We start from the raw sequence: 21,068 nt of genomic DNA on the forward strand, positions 1-21,068 counted from the left end.
GGGGATGGGAGGCATTGTAACTCAGCCTGCTGTCCTGGGGCCCATCACCACGACTAGAACTTGAACAGGGGGTAGGTTGGGGCAGGCTAGAGCTGGGACTACCAGAAAGGGGAAGCCTAGCTCTAGAAGTTTCTCTGAGAACTGATCTCAAATGAGATGGTGCTCTTCCCCATACCCCCAACCCCTTACCTACCCTCCCATTTCCTGGGTCCTCAGCTCCTGGCACCTGACAAGGAAAACCATACTTTCTGTGATAAAACAGGCCTCCTTAGAAAGTATACAGTTTGCCCAGAATACTGACAGACAAGAAGCAAGCCAAGTACCTTGCGAGCCAGGTGTTTGAAGTCTTCAGTTGTGGTAATTCTTCCCACTTTGCAGTCAGGTTTCCGGTAGGGGTTCAGGCACTGGACGATGAACTGGGACATCTGCAAGCAGGGGAAAAAGAAGATGCTGCTCAACAGTCCAGAGAGCAGGGGACAGTACTGAGGACATGACCTGAAAAGGCAGCAAGTAGAGCTAGCCAATCCTTCTCTTTTCTTCCAACAGGTTGACTGGTATGGACAAAAGAATGCTATTATGCCAGAGGTATAAGAGAAATGGATCTTCGCTCAGCCCTGAGAGGAAAAGACCTCCTTTGGATGGACTGAGCAAGACTGAGTTAGAATGGTAGATGGAAGCAACCAGTAGCAGGACTTCACTGCTGAATCTCAGGGCAGCTCCAGGACCTTGTATACTCAGAATAAAGAGCAAGATTCTCTGCCCTCTAGAGGCAGGGCAGAGCAGGCACTCTAGAGCTACCAGGAGGCTCAGCCCCAGCAAACCTAGGTTTAGAAGTTGAAGGTTTCTTAGTTTCTGTAAGTATTATCCTTCATTTGATCCATACCACAGCCATGTAAGCAAATGGAAGCAGAGTATGACTTAGTGGCAGGAGAAAATTCAGGGTAGGAACCTTTCCAATGTCCAAAATTACCCTTACAACTTCCATAGTCTTTCTGGGCTGTCTCTGTAGTGTCTGACCTACCAGTGGCTCTCAAGAGATCTCAGGCATAGGACCTCATCTCTAGAAGTACTCGTGGTGCTAAGATCCCTGGGAACACGGGAATGGGGAGGCCAGTGACAGCCACTTTGTCAGGTGGCCTTCAACAGTGTATCTATCAATTTGTGGAATTCAATGAGCCTTCAGATGTTCAAAGAACAAGGCTATAACTATCACAAGGTAGGCACTAAATAAATAACTGCTGGTTGGCTGGGTTGAAACATCAATAATTTCATGAAAGGACAGTGAAAAACTAAATTTTACCCCGGGATAAGGCTTCTACCCTAAGCAGTCTTCTGGCTTCTATACACTCCCCCATGAAACCATCCCTCAAATGCATCCAGAGGAATTTCATTATCCCCTGCTTAAAATCCCTCAAGGATATGCTATAACTTACAGACAAACAAGGCCTTCTATAAAACAAAACAAAACAAAACAAAACAACAAAAAAAAAACAGTTCAGCCTTGTCTTCTAACACCCCTCACATAGTCTATGCTACTATCTGTGGGACTATTCACAACTCCCTGGAAGAGACAATGCTCCCTCTTGCCTCTCTGTACATTCTACTGTCTGAAGTTTCATCCCTTCCTGATTCATTTGGTCAATTCTAACCCCTCAAGAGCCCTTCCTGACATCTTCAGTGGTGGCCTCTAGCCCCATGATGGCACATTCTTCACAAAGCTTCATCGCTTATTTAAAGGTCTATTTCTTCCAAAAGACTATGAGCACCTTCAATCAACAAGTGAAGATTGGAATTCAGAATTTGATACCATGAGGCAGAGACAAAGTTTAGCATCCTGATGGCTAGACGCTAAACTTCCAGTTGCACAAAAAGGACCTACTTCCCCCCAGTCTCTTGAGGATTAGGCAGCCAAATGAAATCACACAGAAAGAGAACTAGAACTTGAGCCAGAAGGCCTGAGTTCAAGTCTTCTGGCTATGACTTGCCACCTCTGAACCTTAGAGTTCTTTCACTTACATTAACAGGAACAACAATCCCCATCTTGCCTAACTCGAGGGCTGTTGTGAGGATGAAATGAGATAATGGATATGAAAGTGCTTACCCAGCTATAAAGGACCATACCAATATGTCACCATATAACAACTACACAATCAAATCATAAAAACAGGGGAATACCCAAAGGCAGGGTAGACTAACAATACAAATACCTTTCATTTGCCACGGAAGACAAAGAAAGCCTATAGGGAAAGAGGTAAATTTGGTCTGTAGAGGAGCTCCTGTCAAGTCACAGAAGAGATGGCAATAGGAAAAACAGCACTTCAGCAAGACACACAAGCGAAGACCTTGTGTTCTTAGCTATCTTGGGGTAAGGGAGATGTGCATACTTAGGGCAAGAAAGGGAATGGCTCAGATTCAAGCCTGAGGAGCTTACTGCCCACAACCCCCAAACCTACCTCTTTTCGGAATACTTCTTTACTTTTTTTGGCCAGCTCACTGGAGGTGTCTGCTTCTGCTGTCTTGGGCTTTTTCGAGGTCTAGAAATGGAAGAGAAAATACAATAGTACTGGCATGAGAAGTTTAGCTTAGTGATGCTCTGCTGTCCTAGAACCCCCATATCTTTTCCCAAATTGGGACACCTGACTACTGGTATTAGGATCTGTTCAGGAGCCCTGGCTCATGGCACAGCCTGGATGGAATTAATCTGCTAACTGTTACAGTGTTAGCTAATCTGCTAACACTTCATGTTCTCATCCTGTCAGCTGGCTTTGGCCACCTTCCTATAACCAAGCTCCAATCCTCTATCCTAAGTCAAAGCTACATCCTTGATGTAGCTAAATGTTTCCAGTTGTTTTAGGGTCACCCTCTCTGCAGAGCAATGTACTGTGCGTGTAACCCTGGACCACTCATGTCTTTGGTCTGAGCTTTGGTTCCCTCCACCTGACTCAAATATTTGAGGTCTGGGCTCTGACATTCAAGGAATCCAGGACAAAGGAAAAATACTCTGTTCTGAAAACTTTTTGCCATTTAACTGGAAGGTCCTACTGCAGCATGACCCATGTCCAAATCTCTCCAGTCTCCTTGGATTTTCATCATCACATTTCCACCAAAGGTGGGACCGGCTGGACTATGGGAGACAGTCACAGCATGCCAGAGGGGCTCCTTGGAGGCTGGCACCTCCAGTTCAGAAATGGAAAATCTAAAGAGCTATCAAAATATTAGTGGAGAGGAGGGGAGGGTCATCCAAGCCAGTAAGCAGATGAATAGATGCTAAGATACAAAAGACACTCCATTCTAAGCTGTCAAGATGACAAACCCAGGAAACACTCCCTTCTAGCACTGCTGGATGGCAGGGCTGGCTAGTTCCCTCTAACCAGTCACTGCTAAGAAGTGACAAACTGGCAGCCCTGGCATTGAGAGCAACTGCCATGCAGGCCACCTCTCTACACCTTTGCTCCCCTACCATCCTTCAGCCCCTTTCCTGGAAATGTACTTTTCTATAGAAAAGAAGAATTATCAGCATTCCCTTTTGAATACAAGTCACTTCAGATGGATCCAGTAGCTGCAGTTGTTATACATACTTCATGCTTTTGCTGGGGACTTAACAGCAGAGAATTTTCTTTACTCCCTTGACCATCCCCTGGTTCTATTTCTTCCATATCCATAAACAGTACAAAGGTCCTAGTGACGAAGAAGCTGTTCATCACTAGCCTGGCCTGAGACAAAGGTGATGCTCCCTTGGTTTTGGGCTGCTACAATTCAGCTTTCTCTGATTTGTTGTAAAAGCTTTACATATTTTCCATTTTTCAACTTTCTTCCCTTAGCTGTGAGAGCAAGTGGATGGATGGCAGGGTAGGAAGAACACAGAGATCCAGCCTCTGTTTTCAAGAACAAAACAAAACAACACAAATAACTATTTTCAAATGTTTCATTTGGGATTTTGTGGTTATATTTTTCTAGTTGTAGACAGAGCATGGGGCATGCTTCACAACAAGATTCAGGTAGCAATGGATCAAGAATTGCTTGAAAAGGCCAAGAAAACTTTAACATAGCCATAGTTATTTTCTTATAGAACACAGAAGTGAGTAGTAACAGCAACATGTACAGAAAGCCCCTTCACGGATGACAACTATCTCAAGGCTCCTGGTCCTAAGAAAGAGGTCAGGCTCTCAGTGAGGGTACTGTGTGCACAGAAATGTTCTACTTCCCTCTGAATGGGCTATGTGTTCGGAAAGCTAAATAAGTCCAGTGCATATTAATAGCTTTCTATTTTAATCCCTTGACTTGCTGAGGTTTGTAGGGCTTTAAAAACACAGTTATGGAGCCCAATCCACTAATCTCTGTGTCTAGGAGCTTTCTTGGTCCTTTCAAGCACTATGCAACTGGGACTGGGAAAGGAAATGTTCAAACAAAGGGTTCCAGACTTACACTGTGGAAATCATGAACCAAAATGAAATACTCTTGGGAGTACTTCATGGGTATGTCTACTTTCAAGTGTGCAGTGAGTGGCCTCACTGAGATTCAATTATTCCAAGAACCTACCAGGGAAGGGGGGTGGAGTTATATGTAAAAAAGGTAAAGTGTTCCCAGTTTCTCAATGATAACGTTTGCCTTGTTTCTTTAGGTTGGCTCACATGGGCATCCAGTCAATGGAGGACTTTGGTGGGAAACTATGAAAGCAGTGGCACAGATGTGAGCAGATGATCAACAGGCAGAGGGCCGGCAGAAAGACAAAGCTTACGGTCTTTACAAGAGGACTTTGCTGTCAGCTTTCATCTGTGGCACATCTGGATCCCTAGGAAATCTGGTCTGAATATGACAAGGGAAGCCTAAGTACCTTCACATTATCTGAGGTGAGGTTTGACACCCATGGCTTAGTAGGGAATGGCCTTAAGCTTGTTGGGTGGTCTTGGAAACCACATACTGACTGTGTAAAACAACAAATGCAAATCCCATCCTTCATTATGTATACAGACATGACCCATGTCAGAAAGCCCACATACCTTGGAATTGAGGAGTGTGGCCTGACAGAGGATTTACAGACATGAGTCCTGACAAAGGAAGAGCAGGATAATGCTCCTCTCTCCCTGAATTTAATTAAATACCGTTTGGAACATGAAATCTAAAACATTATTCAGTAAGGAACTGTATCTTTTGGGGCAGCATGAATCCAGAAGCAGAAGGAGAAACTTAGTCATTAGATACACTATACATGATTTAACCTAAATTTTGCCACACATAAACAGGTATCCATGATCATATATACATCAATTAAAAGTTTAAGAAAGAACGGTTTTTGAAAATAATAAAAACTCAGTATATTTTGTTTCGGAGTTGTTACCAACTCTTGTAGCAGAAAAACAAAAGAATTCACATCATTACATAGTTCTAGACAAAGCACAACTGACCTTAGTTCTCCCAAAAAACAAAGCCTGACTCTTGATGACATATAAGCATCATCTGCTCCACTCAGTGGGAAGTAAATTCATAAAAATCCTGGAACTAAGGTCCTCAGTATAGTACAGTCCTAGCGGTTTCTCTCTGGTTCCCAGCTGATGACCAGTTGCTTATTGAGCAACTTAACCATCTGTTCAACAGAGATCTGGGTTCTGCACTCTGGATCCTGACTGTTCCCTCTCTAGTCCGATTTCCTGGTTCCCTCTCCACCAACAGTAAGTGATTTCATTTGGAATCCTTTTACAAATTGCCCCTGACTCCAAAGAAGATGGGACTATCAACTGAAAAGACGCAACTCTCTAATCCTCTGCAACTCTCTCAATTCAATAAATATTCTGCAACTACTATTTTAGCATAACACAGTTAGAGGACATTTAGTATATTTTGTGACTGAATGTTAATTAAAAGCCAGAAGGCAGCACTAAATAAACTGTTGTCTCTCAATCTTGCAAGCAGTCAGCAATAAATCAGGTCTGGGTTTCTCAAAGTGAAGACTTGAAAAATTCTGACTTCACATCACCACATGATGGACATTGGGAAGAGAGGCTCTAAGATGACCAACAGTAGGGAACAACACTGGAGGGAAACCGAGAAGGTGGGCTGGCTCTCACGGATGATTAGTTTTATCAACAAACGCTTTTCTACCACCCATCTCACAACACATGGCACTCTTCACAGAATTCTCTGCCCATTACACACCTTCCTTAAGTCACACTGTATATGGCCTAGGCTTCTAACAACCACCAATTTACTGATAACTATCCACCAGCCATTTCTATCTTGAATCTTGTGGTTATTTCAAATTCCACACATTGTTATTTCCACACCCCACCCCCGCCCTTGACCTTTCCTGAGTTCCCTAGACTGAATAATAATCACCCAAACTAAAGACAGAGGGGGTGGGCAAGCCTTCCCTCTTCCTTAACTAACTGGTTGCTAAGCCCTGAATATTACCTTTCGAATGTTTTTGCTCTTAGTTGAGTCTCCCTCACCTTGCCTGAAATATTATAATATTCTCCAATCTGATCCTTGCTTCCAATCTCAAGATTCTCAAATGAGTTTGTTTTATGAAACAAAAATATAAACCGAAAACAATAAGAAAAATCAGTAGAAATAGACCAAGCAATAGAAGTGACATTGGAATTAACAGACAAGCTATTATAAATACTACAGGACATGAAGGAAAACATGAACACTGAGGAAATTGAGACTATGGAAAAAATAACCAAACTGATATTTTAGAACTAAAAAATAAATCTGAAATAAAATAAATAAATAAACCATTGGATGGGCTCGACTCATTGGATACTACAAAAGGAAAGGGCAGTAAATTTTGAAAACAGGGCAACAGAAACTGCATGAACTGAAGTCCGGGGACAGAAAAGCTGAAAAAAAATTTCACAGAGACTTAGAGACCTGTGAGACAATACCCTGCAGGCCATAGATGTAATTGGAGTCCCAGGAAAAGGGGTCAGGGTATAGAAAAAAATGTATGAAAAAAATAATGGCTGGATGAAGTATTTCCAAAAGGAGCAAAGAACCACAAGCAGAGTAAATACAAAGAAAACACTACCAAGGGACATCACAAAAAAATTCCTGAACACTAATTATAAAAAGAAAAATTAAGATTTTCTCTGCACAGTCATGGGGGAGGGGGAGATACACATTATGTATTAGAGAACAAAGATAAGAGTTATACAACTGGATTTTCTCATTTACTTCTGCAGTCATATCATATATCCTCTGGAAAATTCCACTGCATACCTACTTGTGAATGAACAAGAGTGAATGTTTTAGTATTATCAAGAAATATTAAAACCCTAGGGGTTCCTCACACTGAAATTTGACAATCACTGCCTTTTGGCAACCACTAAAAATAAACATTATAAAGAGGTAGGAATAAATGATTCAACATAAAGGATAAAATGGAATATGGGGAGGAAAAGGTAAATTAATCAAAAAGGCAAGAAAAGAAGAAATATGGAATAAAAGCAGATGAAAAATTAGAAAACAAGTAGTAAGAAGGCAGATCTGAAAACTCAACCATACAGACACAATTAATGACAACAGATCAAAAAGATTAAAGGCAGACTATCAAAAAAATGTCTGAATTACTTTCCATAGATACTTATAAATTCCTCAACTTGCAGACTCATTACTAAATTTTAGGGAGCATGGAAATAAACATGGAGTATTTAATGTAGAAATTAATGAGCTGTCATCTGCTCTCTTTCTTGAGGTATTAATTTGACAAATATTTTCCTAAGCACCTCTATGTCCCTAAATGATAAATGAAATAAAACTTCTTTCCATCTCTCGTTCTTTTGTTGTGCGTGCATAATAAAATATACATAACATAAAACCATTCTAACCACTTTCAGTGTACAATTCAGACAAAAAAGTACATTAGCAAGGAGGCGGGGCAAGATGGCGGACTGGTGAGCTGTATGTTTTAGTTACTCCTCCAGGAAAGTAGGTAGAAAGCCAGGAACTGCGTGGACTGGACACCACAGAGCAATCTGACTTTGGGCATACTTCATACAACACTCATGAAAACGTGGAACTGCTGAGATCAGCGAAATCTGTAAGTTTTTGTGGCCAGGGGACCCACACCCCTCCCTGCCAGGCTCACTCCCGTGGGAGGAGGGGCTGTCAGCTCCAGGAAGGCGAAGAGAGAACTGCAGTGACAGCCCTTATAGGAAACTCATTCTACTGATCCAAACTCCAACCATAGATAGACTAAGACCAGAAACCAGAAAATCTGAGAGCAGCCAGCCAGCAGAGAGGAGACAGGCATAGAAAAAAACAGCACGAAAAACTCCAAAATAAAAGCGGAGGATTTTTGGAGTTCTGGTGAACATAGAAAGGGGAAGGGCAGAGCTCAGGCCCTGAGGTGCATATGCAAATCCCAAAGAAAAGCTGATCTCTCTGCCCTGTGGACCTTTCCTTAATGGTCCTAATTGCTTTGTCTCTCAGCATTTCAATAACCCTTTAGATCTGTGAGGAGGGCCCTTTTCTTTTTTTTTTTAATCCTTTTTTCTTTTTCTAAAACAATTACTCTAAGAAGCCCAATACAGAAAGCTTCAAAGACTTTCAATTTGGGCAGGTCAAGACAAGAGCAGAACTAAGAGAGCTCTGAGACAAAAGGCAATAATCCAGTGGCTGAGAAAATTCACTAAACACCACAACTTCCCAAGAAAACGGGGGTGTCCGCTCACAGCCATCATCCTGGTAGACAGGAAACACTCCTGCCCATCGCCAGCCCCATAGCCCAGAGCTGCCCCAGACAACCCAGTGTGATGGAAGTGCTTCAAATAACAGGCACACACCACAAAACCAGGCGTGGACATTAGCCTTCCCTGCAACCTCAGTTGATTGTCCCAGAGTTGGGAAGGTAGAGCAGTGTGAATTAACAAAGCCCCATTCAGCCATCATTTCAGCAGACTGGGAACCTCCCTACACAGCCCAGCAGCCCAGAACCGTCCTGGGGGGACGGCATTCACCTGTGACATAGCACAGTCATCCCTCAACAGAGGACCAGGGGGTGCATGGCCTGGAAGAGGGACCCACTTGCAAGTCTCAGGAGCCATACGCCAATACCAAGGACTTGTGGGTCAGTGGCACAGACAAACTGTGGCAGGACTGAACTGAAGGATTAGACTACTGCAGCAGTTTTTTTTTTTTTTTTTTTAATCATCATTTTATTGAGATATATTCACATACCACGCAGTCATACAAAACAAATCGTACTTTCGATTGTTTACAGTACCATTACATACTGGTACATTCATCACCCAAATCAATCCCTGACACCTTCATTAGCACACACACAAGAATAACAAGAATAATAATTAGAGTGAAAAAGAGCAATTGAAGTAAAAAAGAACACTGTGTACCTTTGTCTGTTTGTTTCCTTCCCCTATTTTTCTACTCATCCATCCATAAACTAGACAAAGTGGAGTGTGGTCCTTATGGCTTTCCCAATCCCATTGTCACCCCTCATAAGCTACATTTTTATACAACTGTCTTCGAGATTCATGGGTTCTGGGTTGTAGTTTGATAGTTTCAGGTATCCACCACCAGCTACCCCAATTCTTTAGAACCTAAAAAGGGTTGTCTAAAGTGTGCGTAAGAGTGCCCTCCAGAGTGACCTCTCGGCTTGTTTTGGAATCTCTCTGCCACTGAAGCTTATTTCATTTCCTTTCACATCCCCCTTTTGGTCAAGAAGATGTTCTCCGTCCCACGATGCCGGGTCTACATTCCTCCCCGGGAGTCATATTCTACGTTGCCAGGGAGATTCACTCCCCTGGGTGTCTGATCCCACGTAGGGGGGAGGGCAGTGATTTCACCTTTCAAGTTGCAGCAGTTTTAAAACTCCAGGATCACCAAGGAGATTTGATTGTTAGAGCCACCCCCTGTCCCTGACTGCCCAGAAACACGCCCCATATACAGGGCGGGCAACACCAACTACACACGCAAGCTTGGTACACCAATTGGACCCCACAAGACTCACTCCCCCACTCACCAAAAAGGCAAAGCAGGGGAGAGCTGGCTTGTGGAGAACAGGTGACTCGTGGACACCACCTGCTGGTTAGTTACAGAAAGTGTACTCCACGAAGCTGTAGATCTGATAAATTAGAGATAAGGACTTCAATTGGTCTACAAATCCTAAAAGAACCCTATCAAGTTCAGCAAATGCCAAGAGGCCAAAAACAACAGAAAATTATAAAGCATATGAAAAAACCAGACGATATGGATAACCCAAGCCCAAGAACCCAAATCAAAAGATCAGAAGAGACACAGCACCTAGAGCAGCTACTCAAACTACAAAAGATGAACAATGAGACCATAGTACGGGATACAAAGGATATCAAGAAGACCCTAGAAGAGCATAAAGAAGACATTGCAAGACTAAATAAAAAATAGTTATCTTATGGAAATTAAAGAAACTGTTGACCAAATTAAAAAGATTCTGGACACTCATAGTACAAGACTAGAGGAAGCTGAGCAATGAATCAGTGACCTGGAAGATGACAGAATGGAAAATGAAAGCATAAAAGAAACAATGGGGAAAAAATTGAAAAAATCGAAATGGACCTCAGGGATATGATAGATAATATAAAACATCTGAATATAAGACTCATTGGTGTTCCAGAAGGGGAAGAAAAGGGTAAAGGTCTAGGAAGAGTATTCAAAGAAATTGTTGGGGAAAACTTCCCAAATCTTCTAAACAACATAAATACACAAATCATAAATGCTCAGCGAACTCCAAATAGAATAAATCCAAATAAACCCACTCGGAGACATATTTTGATCACACTGTCAAACATGGAAGAGAAGGAGCAAGTTCTGAAAGCAGCAAGAGAAAAGCAATTCACCACATACAAAGGAAACAGCATAAGACTAAGTAGTGACTACTCAGCAGCCACCATGGAGGTGAGAAGGCAGTGGCACGATATATTTAAAATTCTGAGTGAGAAAAATTTCCAACCAAGGACACTTTATCCAGCAAAGCTCTCCTTCAAATCTGAGGGAGAGCTTAAATTTTTCACAGACAAACAAATGCTGAGAGAATTTGCTAACAAGAGACGTGCCCTACTGGAGATACTAAAGGGAGCCCTACAGACAGAGAAACAAAGACAGGACAGAGAGACTTGGAGAAAGGTTCAGTACTAAAGAGATTCGGTATGGGTACAATAAAGGATATTAATAGAGAGAGGGGAAAAATATATATGACAAACATAAACCAAAGGATAAGATGGCTGATTCAAGAAATGCCTTCACGGTTGTAACGTTGAATGTAAATGGACTAAACTTCCCAATTAAAAGATATAGATTCACAGAATGGATGAAAAAAAAAGAACCATCAATATGTTGCATACAAGAGACTCATCTTAGACACAGGGACACAAAGAAATTGAAAGTGAAAGGATGGAAAAAAATATTTCATGCAAGGTACAGCCAAAAGAAAGCAGGTGTAGCAATATTAATCTCAGATAAAATAGACTTCAAATGCAGGGATGTTTTGAGAGACAAAGAAGGCCACTACATACTAATAAAAGGGGCAATTCAACAAGAAGAAATAACAATCGTAAATGTCTATGCACCCAATCAAGGTGCCACAAAATACATGAGAGAAACACTGGCAAAACTAAAGGAAGCAATTGATGTTTCCACAATAATTGTGGGAGACTTCAACACATCACTGTCTCCTATAGATAGATCAACCAGACAGAAGACCAATAAGGAAACTGAAAACCTAAACAATCTGATAAATGAATTAGATTTAACAGACATATACAGGACATTACATCCCAAATCACCAGGATACACATACTTTTCTAGTGCTCATGGAACTTTCTCCAGAATAGATCATATGCTGGGACATAAAACAAGCCTCAATAAATTTAAAAAGATTGAAATTATTCAAAGCACATTCTCTGACCACAATGGAATACAATTAGAAGTCAATAACCATCAGAGACTTAGAAAATTCACAAATACCTGGAGGTTAAACAACACACTCCTAAACAATCAGTGGGTTAAAGAAGAAATAGCAAGAGAAATTGCTAAATATATAGAGACAAATGAAAATGAGAACACAACATACCAAAACCTATGGGATGCAGCAAAAGCAGTGCTCAGGGAGAAATTTATAGCACTAAACGCATATATTAAAAGGAAGAAAGAGCCAAAATCAAAGAACTAATGGATCAACTGAAGAAGCTAGAAAATGAACTGCAAACGAATCCTAAAACAAGTAGAAGAAAAGAAATAACAAGGATTAAAGCAGAAATAAATGACATAGAGAACAAAAAAACAATAGAGAGGATAAATATCACCAAAAGTTGGTTCTTTGAGAAGACCAACAAGATTGACAAGCCCCTAGCTAGACTGACAAAATCAAAAACAGAGAAGACCCATATAAACAAAATAATGAATGAAAAAGGTGACATAACTGCAGATCCTGAAGAAATTAAAGAAATTATAAGAGGATACTATGAACAACTGTATGGCAACAAACTGGATAATGTAGAGGAAATGGACAATTTCCTGGAAACATATGAACAACCTAGACTGACCAGAGAAGAAATAGAAGACCTCAATCAACCCATCACAAGCAAAGAGATCCAATCAGTCATCAAAAATCTTCCCACAAATAAATGCCCAGGGCCAGATGGCTTCACAGGGGAATTCTACCAAACTTTCCAGAAAGAACTGACACCAATCTTACTCAAACTCATTCAAAACATTGAAGAAAATGGAATACTACCTAACTCATTTTATGAAGCTAACATCAATCTAATACCAAAACCAGGCAAAGATGCTACAAAAAAGGAAAACTACCGGCCAATCTCCCTAATGAATATAGATGCAAAAATCCTCAACAAAATACTTGCAAATGGAATCCAAAGACACATTAAAAAAATCATACAGCATGACCAAGTGGCTTCATTCCAGGCATGCAAGGATGGTTCAACATAAGAAAATCAATCAGTGTATTACAACACATTAACAATTCGAAAGGGAAAAATCCAATGATCATCTCAATAGATGCTGAAAAAGCATTTGACAAAATCCAACATTCGTTTTTTATAAAAACACTTCAAAAGGTAGGAATTGAAGGAAACTTCCTCAATATGATAAAGAGCATATATGAAAAACCCACAGCCAGCATAGTACTCAATGGTGAGAGACTGAAAGCCTTCCCTCTAAGATCAGGAACAAGACAAGGATGCCCGCTGTCACCACTGTTATTCAACATTGTGCTGGAAGTGCTAGCCAGGGCAATCCGGCAAGACAAAGAAATAAAAGGCATCCAAATTGGAAAAGAAGAAGTAAAACTGTCATTGTTTGCAGATGATATGATCTTATATGTAGAAAACCCTGAGAAATCGACGATACAGCTACTAGAGCTAATAAACAAATTTAGCAAAGTAGCGGGATACAAGATTAATGCACATAAGTCAGTAATGTTTCTATATGCTAGAGATGAACAAACTGAAGAGACACTCAAGAAAAAGATACCATTTTCAATAGCAACTAAAAAAATCAAGTACCTAGGAATCAACTTAACCAAAGATGTAAAAGACCTATACAAAGAAAACTACATAACTCTACTAAAAGAAATAGAAGGGGACCTTAAAAGATGGAAAAATATTCCATGTTTATGGATAGGAAAGCTAAATGTCATTAAGATGTCAATTCTACCCAAACTCATCTACAGATTCAATGCAATCCCAATCAAAATTCCAACAACCTACTCTGCAGACTTGGAAAAGCTAGTTATCAAATTTATTTGGAAAGGGAAGATGCCTCAAATTGCTAAAGACACTCTAAAAAAGAAAAACGAAGTGGGAGGACTTACACTCCCTGACTTTGAAGCTTATTATAAAGCCACAGTTGCCAAAACAGCATGGTACTGGTACAAAGATAGACATATAGATCAATGGAATCGAAGTGAGAATTCAGAGATAGACCCTCAGATCTATGGCTGACTGATCTTTGATAAGGCCCCCAAAGTCACTGAACTGAGTCATAATGGTCTTTTCAAGAAACGGGGCTGGGAGAGTTGGATATCCATATCCAAAAGAATGAAAGAGGACCCCTACCTCACACCCTACACAAAAATTAACTCAAAATGGACGAAAGATCTCAATATAAAAGAAAGTACCATAAAACTCCTAGAAGATAATGTAGGAAAACATCTTCAAGACCTTGTATTAGGCGGCCACTTCCTAGACTTTACACCCAAAGCACAAGCAACAAAAGAAAAAATAGATAAATGGGAACTCCTCAAGCTTAGAAGTTTCTGCACCTCAAAGGAATTTCTCAAAAAGGTAAAGAGGCAGCCAACTCAATGGGAAAAAATTTTTGGAAACCATGTATCTGACAAAAGACTGATATCTTGCATATATAAAGAAATCCTACAACTCAATGACAATAGTACAGACAGCCCAATTATAAAATGGGCAAAAGATATGAAAAGACAGTTCTCTGAAGAGGAAATACAAATGGCCAAGAAACACATGAAAAAATGTTCAGCTTCACTAGCTATTAGAGAGATGCAAATTAAGACCACAATGAGATACCATCTCAAACCGATTAGAATGGCTGCCATTAAACAAACAGGAAACTACAAATGCTGGAGGGGATGTGGAGAAATTGGAACTCTTATTCATTGTTGGTGGGACTGTATAATGGTTCAGCCACTCTGGAAGTCAGTCTGGCAGTTCCTTAGAAAACTAGATATAGAGTTACCATTCGATCCAGCGATTGCACTTCTCGGTATATACCCGGAAGATCGGAAAGCAGTGACACGAACAGATATCTGCACGCCAATGTTCATAGCAGCATTATTCACAATTGCCAAGAGATGGAAACAACCCAAATGTCCTTCAACAGATGAGTGGATAAATAAAATGTGGTATATACACACGATGGAATACTACGCGGCAGTAAGAAGGAACGATCTGGTGAAACATATGACAACATGGATGAACCTTGAAGACATAATGCTGAGCGAAATAAGCCAGGCACAAAAAGAGAAATATTATATGCTACCACTAATGTGAACTTTGAAAAATGTAAAACAGATGGTTTATAATGTAGAATGTAGGGGAACTAGCAATAGAGAGCAATTAAGGAAGGGGGAACAATAATCCAAGAAGAACAGATAAGCTATTTAACATTCTGGGGATGCCCAGGAATGACTATGGTCTGTTAATTTCTGATGGATATAGTAGGAACAAGTTCACAGAAATGTTGCTATATTAGGTAACTTTCTTGGGGTAAAGTAGGAACATGTTGGAAGTTAAGCAGGTATCTTAGGTTCATTGTCTTTTTCTTACTCCCTTGTTATGGTCTCTTTGAAATCTTCTTTTATTGTATGTTTGTTTTCTTTTTAACTTTTTTTTCATACAGTTGATTTAAAAAAGAAGGGAAAGTTAAAAAAAAAAAAAAAAAGAAAAACAAGGGAAAAAAAAAAAAGATGTAGTGCCCCCTTGAGGAGCCTGTGGAGAATGCAGGGGTATTCGCCTACCCCACCTCCATGGTTGCTAACATGACCACAGACATAGGGGATTGGTGGTTTGATGGGTTGAGCCCTCTACCATAGGTTTTACCCTTGGGAAGACGGTTGCTGCAAAGTAGAGGCTAGGCCTCCCTATGGTTGTGCCTAAGAGCCTCCTCCCGAATGCCTCTTTGTTGCTCAGATGTGGCCCTCTCTCTCTGGCTAAGCCAAGTTGAAAGGTGAAATCACTGCCCTCCCCCCTACGTGGGATCAAACACCCAGGGGAGTGAATCTCCCTGGTGACGTGGAATATGACTCCCGGGGAGGAATGTAGATCTGGCATCGTGGGACGGAGAACATCTTCTTGACCAAAAGGGGGATATGAAAGGAAATGAAATAAGCTTCAGTAGCAGAGAGATTCCAAAAGGAGCCGAGAGGTCACTCTGGTGGGCACTCTTATGCACACTTTAGACAACCCTTTTTAGGTTCTAAAGAATTGGGGTAGCTGGTGGTGGATACCTGAAACTATGAAACTACAACCCAGAACCCATGAACCTCAAAGACAATTGTATAAAAATGTAGCTTATGAGGGGTGACAATGGGATTGGGAAAGCCATAAGGACCACACTCCACTTTGTCTAGTTTATGGATGGATGAGTAGAAAAATAGGGGAAGGAAACAAACAGACAAAGGTACCCAGTGTTCTTTTTTACTTCAATTGCTCTTTTTCACTCTAATTATTATTCTTGTTATTTTTGTGTGTGTGCTAATGAAGGTGTCAGGGATTGATTTAGGTGATGAATGTACAACTATGTAATGGTACTGTAAACAATCGAAAGTACGATTTGTTGTGTATGACTGCATGGTATGTGAATATATCTCAATAAAATGAAGATTAAAAAAAAAAAAAAAGAATATGCAGCAACACCACAGTGGAGTGAAGCGGTTAAGAGACTTAGGTGATTCATTTGCTATTCATCAAACTCAATATGGATTTAATTTTAAATGTGTATCTTTTTGGCAAACAATAAGCACATGATGAAGAAAACATTTTCCTCCAAAGTGAGTAAAATATAAAAAAGGAATGGAATTGTTTCTACTTTAATTCCTCTTTACTGCAACTCCTTCCTTTCTCCTCCTTCTTCCTACTGACTTAACAAGTTAAGTGCCCCTTCTTAGTTTCAAAAAAATTATTCAGGTTTTAGAACATAAAAATATGGTCTTCGATTTCATCTCATCCTTAGAGACAGCAAGTACTGTTACAAGTGGAAGGGAACAAAAATGGCCGGAATTCAGTCACTGAATTTTTGATTTCTACGACTTCTAATCTTTTAGTAGATGAGGAATAGGGTTTTTCTTGCCTTCTTTATTTCCATAATAAAATAAGAGGACATTAAACCACATCATCCAAGTAAGCCTTCAGTTTAAGGAGCCAAATACATCTTTTACAAAGCCATGTAAAGCCAGTAAGAATGCAGATCTAGATGACACAGGGAAAGAGTTAAGATACATTAAGTTATAAATGAGTTTGTATACTATGATTCTATTTGTGTATTTAAAACAAAAAGAAAGAAAAACACCTATGTGTGTGTGTAAATGCTTAGAAAGGGTGGAAGAGCATACACCAAAGCAGGGTTTCTCAACCTTGGCACTATCAGCCTTTTGGGTCAAAAATTTGTTTTTGTGGGGGGCTGTCCCGTGCATTGTATGATGGTTAGCAGCTTCCCTCACCTCTACCCACTAGATAACAGTAGCATACCCTTAATCTTAACAACCAAAAGTGTTTGGTAACATTTAACATTACCAAATGTTGCCTGAGGGTCAAAACTGCCCCTGGTTGAAAACCATGGCACTAAAAGATTAACACCATTTATTTTCAGAAAGGAAAATGGGATGATTAAGGCCTTTTAAGTTTTGTTCTACATAACACACTTCTGTATTGCTTGGATGACCACTCCCTCATGAAGAATTGATTACACATGCAATTTTTCAGAACAATAAGGAAAAAAGAATCTCGAGACCATGGGGTCATATAGAACTACGGTACATAGACTTCCAACTGCCCAGGAAACATGTACAAGTCACACTCACTTTCATGGGGTTTTCATCATATGTTGGGGTTCCCAGGTCCATCTCAGCTTCATGTTCAAGGCTTGCATCATCTCCTGGGCTTTCCCAGGTAGGAGGATCCCACTGAGTCTGCCTGGAAGGAGGTAAGAACAGTTATGCTGTCATGGCCAGAAAACAGAGAACCCTGGCATAGGGTCTCTGCTCATACATAAACAACATAAAATACAATTTGCAATGAGACATAAAACAAGTCAGCTCTGTGACATAAAGATATTTTTTATCCTCTCAGCAGCGATCATTCTAGCCCAGAGACACCTCTCCTCTTTATTTTGTCCACCATATTTCTTCAGTCATGTGGCAACACTGGCCAGGTGCCAGAGGGTAGTAAACCAAGGATCTTGTCTGTCTCTCACCTAGCTCTTAATGTCCTGGAAAGTGGATTCAGCAAAACCTAAAAAGTGCATGGAGTAGGTGCCTGCCACCTATGCCACCTCTCTGCAGATGAAGAAATCCAATGGTTATTACACCTAGCATGCACTTGGGGCAAAATAAAATAAATCACAATACACCCCTCACAATCCTTTGACAAGTGAGAAAACTGTCCTTGCTTTAGGAGACTTCTTGTTTGTAGTTCTGCCTCTTTGGTTTAACAATTGATAATATGGAAAAGATACGCAGGTTAAAAAACTTGAGTCTCTGCTAAAAATATTCTCAACTGCAAAAAGAAGGGCTCAGCCATGTTAACTCACTGTATGTTTACAGCTATTCTGAAAATAAGCAAAAAGATTTTTTTTTTAAAAAAAGCTAGATTTGCGGGGGTAATAACTGAAAGTAAGGAAATTCATGTTCAGAAATCTGAAGTTAGCACTCATGGGGAATGCTATGAGGGGAGTTACCTAAAATGCCAAAAATGTCAAAGGGGCTGGCAAAATAACCTGGCAGGTCAATCCTTCCATTACAGTCTTCTGCTTACCCACCTTATCAATTTTTAATCAGCAAAATTAAAGGTACTTGAAATTCAGTTATACAGATGATTGTAAAAATAGGCTCACCTCTGACCTGTGGAACTAATTTATTTATTTATTTATTTATTAAATTCAGTTTTATTGAAATACATTCACACACCATACAATCATCCATGGTACACAATCCACTGTCCACAATATGATAACACAGTTATGCGTTCATCACCACAATCTATCTCTGAACATTTTCCTTACATCAGAAAGAACCAGAACAAGAATAAAAAATAAAAGTGAAAAAAGAACACCCAAATCATCCCCCCATCCCACCCCATTTGTCCTTTAATTTTTATCCCCATTTTTCTACTTATCCATACACTAGCTAAAGGGGGTGTGATCCACAAGGTCTTCACAATCACACTGTCACCCCTTGTAATCTACATTATTATATAATTGTCTTCAGGAGTCCAGACTGCTGGGTTGGAGTTTGGTAGTTTCAGGTATTTACTTCTAGCTATTCCAATGCATTAAAACCTAAGAGGTGTTATCTATATAGTGAATAAGAATGTCCACCAGAGTGACCTCTCGACTCCATTTGGAATCTCTCAGCCACTGAAACTATTTCGTCTCATTTTGCATCCCCCTTTTGGTCAAGAAGATACTCTCAGTCCCACGATGCTGGGTCCACATACATCCCCAGGAGTCATACTCTGCATTGCCAGGGAGATTTACACCCCTGGGAGTCGGGTCCCACGTACAGGGGAGGGCAGCGAGTTCACCTGTCGAGATGGCTCAGTTAGAGAGAGAGAGGGCCACATCTGAGCAACAAAGAGGTACTCAGGCGGAGACTCTTAGGTACCGTCACATGCAAGTTTAGACTCTCCTTTGTGGTAATGAGCTTCATAAGGGCAAGTCCCATGCTCGAGGGCTCAGCACATCAAACCGCCAGTCCCAATGTTTGTGACAACATCAACACCAGTCCAGGTGAGGATGTCCAACACATCCACACCTTTCCCCAGATCCTCGGGGCTGGGGAGGGGGAGGCTGTAAATATATTTTTTATTATCTGCCCAAATTACTCTGGGATGTGTCACTATTTCACTCCAGCCTATAATAACCTACCGTATCTCACTTCCTATTCGAAGTCTGTGGAACTAATTTTAAAATGGGCTCAAGATTTCTTTTGTAATGAAAGAAACACAAGCAGCTGTGTGTTTTATTAAAAAGTAAAGAAGGTGGCAGCCCACCCATTGGGTGGGTCTGAATTAAATTACTGGTGCATTACATAAGATCAGACAGAAGGAGCGAGCTTGCTTCAGCCAAGAGGGACACTCTGAAGAAAGCACAGGAGCTGCAGATGAGATACAGTTTGAAGACAGCCATTGAAAGCAGACTCTTGCTCCGGAGAAGCTGAGAGAGGACAAATATCCCAAGTGCAACCAAGAGTGACATTTTTGAGGGACTGCTGCCTAGAGAGGAATGTCCTGGGAGAAAGCCATTTTGAAACCAGAACTTTGGAGCAGATGCCAGCCACGTGCCTTCCCAGCTAACAGAGGTTTTCCGGACACCATTGGCCATCCTCCACTGAAGGTAACCAATTGCTGATGTGTTAACTTGGACACTTTATGGCCTTAAGACTGTGACTGTGTAACCAAATAAACCCCCTTTTATAAAAGCCAAAAAAAAAAAAAAGTAAAGAGACATATAATCACTGTCTGCTCCTAGGTGCTAAGGAATACCTAAAAAAAAGGGGGGGGGACATATATAAATAGAAATATAATCTAAAATTTTGGATGAATGACAACATATTAAAAAGCAAGCTTTGGTGTTGAAAAACAAAGTCCTTACTAAATTTACAGATACAGATTTTTAAAATCACTAAATTCAGTCAATAATATATTGAAGGCTTGTTTTATAAAGGTATTTTTATGGGTGTAAAGAAGGCCTAAGCAGAAAATATTTGTATGAAAGTTTAGTTCTTTATATCATAAGATATCACAAGCAAAAACATTTGCAACACCTCTGATAACTTAAGAGATCTAACAATGTCAACAGAAAATGGGTAAATGCCCTAAACAAGCAATTAAAAAATATATAAATGGCCAATAATCTAATGATGACATTATATCTCAACAATGAAAATTAAAATCGAAAATAAATGTCTCACCTATTAGACTTAAAAGATTAAAAAAACCAACATGAAGAAAGAGGTATTTTTGTACACTTTCTGTGAGAGTCTAAATTGGTATAAAACCATTTTTTTAATGGCGAGTTGAAAATACTTATCTAAAATTAAATGTGTGTATTTCCTTTGATCAACAATTCACTTCTAAGAATCTAACTTCAAAAGGTAATAAGATTAGTGTCCCTAAGGATGTACAGTACAAAGTTATAGTTACTTATAAAATAGTATACCAATCAGAGGTGAGTTAAATAAAATTTGATATAGCTACACAACTGAGCAGGGGTTGGTAAAATTTATTGTAAAGGACCAGACAGTAATTATTTTCAACTTTGTGGGTCATATGGTCTCTACTGCAACTATTTAACTCTGCAACTCTAGTGTGAAA

The 21,068-nt window shown here is 40.1% G+C and overlaps 1 protein-coding gene across 3 annotated transcripts in view; it reads right to left on the reverse strand.

Moving 5' to 3' along the window:
- Positions 1–21,068, reverse strand: part of SETD2 (SET domain containing 2, histone lysine methyltransferase) — a 127,719-nt gene that overhangs the window by 911 nt on the left and 105,740 nt on the right. For all 3 annotated transcript variants that reach the window (XM_037849597.1, XM_037849604.1, XM_037849587.1), the window contains 3 exons: positions 17,558–17,669; positions 2,454–2,534; positions 324–425 (listed from right to left, as the gene is read on the reverse strand). In XM_037849597.1, coding sequence (XP_037705525.1) covers positions 324–425; positions 2,454–2,534; positions 17,558–17,669 — 295 coding nt within the window. The remainder of the gene's footprint in view (positions 1–323; positions 426–2,453; positions 2,535–17,557; positions 17,670–21,068) is intronic.

This window comes from Choloepus didactylus, chromosome 1 (genome assembly GCF_015220235.1).
Source record: "Choloepus didactylus isolate mChoDid1 chromosome 1, mChoDid1.pri, whole genome shotgun sequence".
Classification (NCBI taxonomy): Eukaryota; Metazoa; Chordata; class Mammalia; order Pilosa; family Megalonychidae; genus Choloepus; species Choloepus didactylus.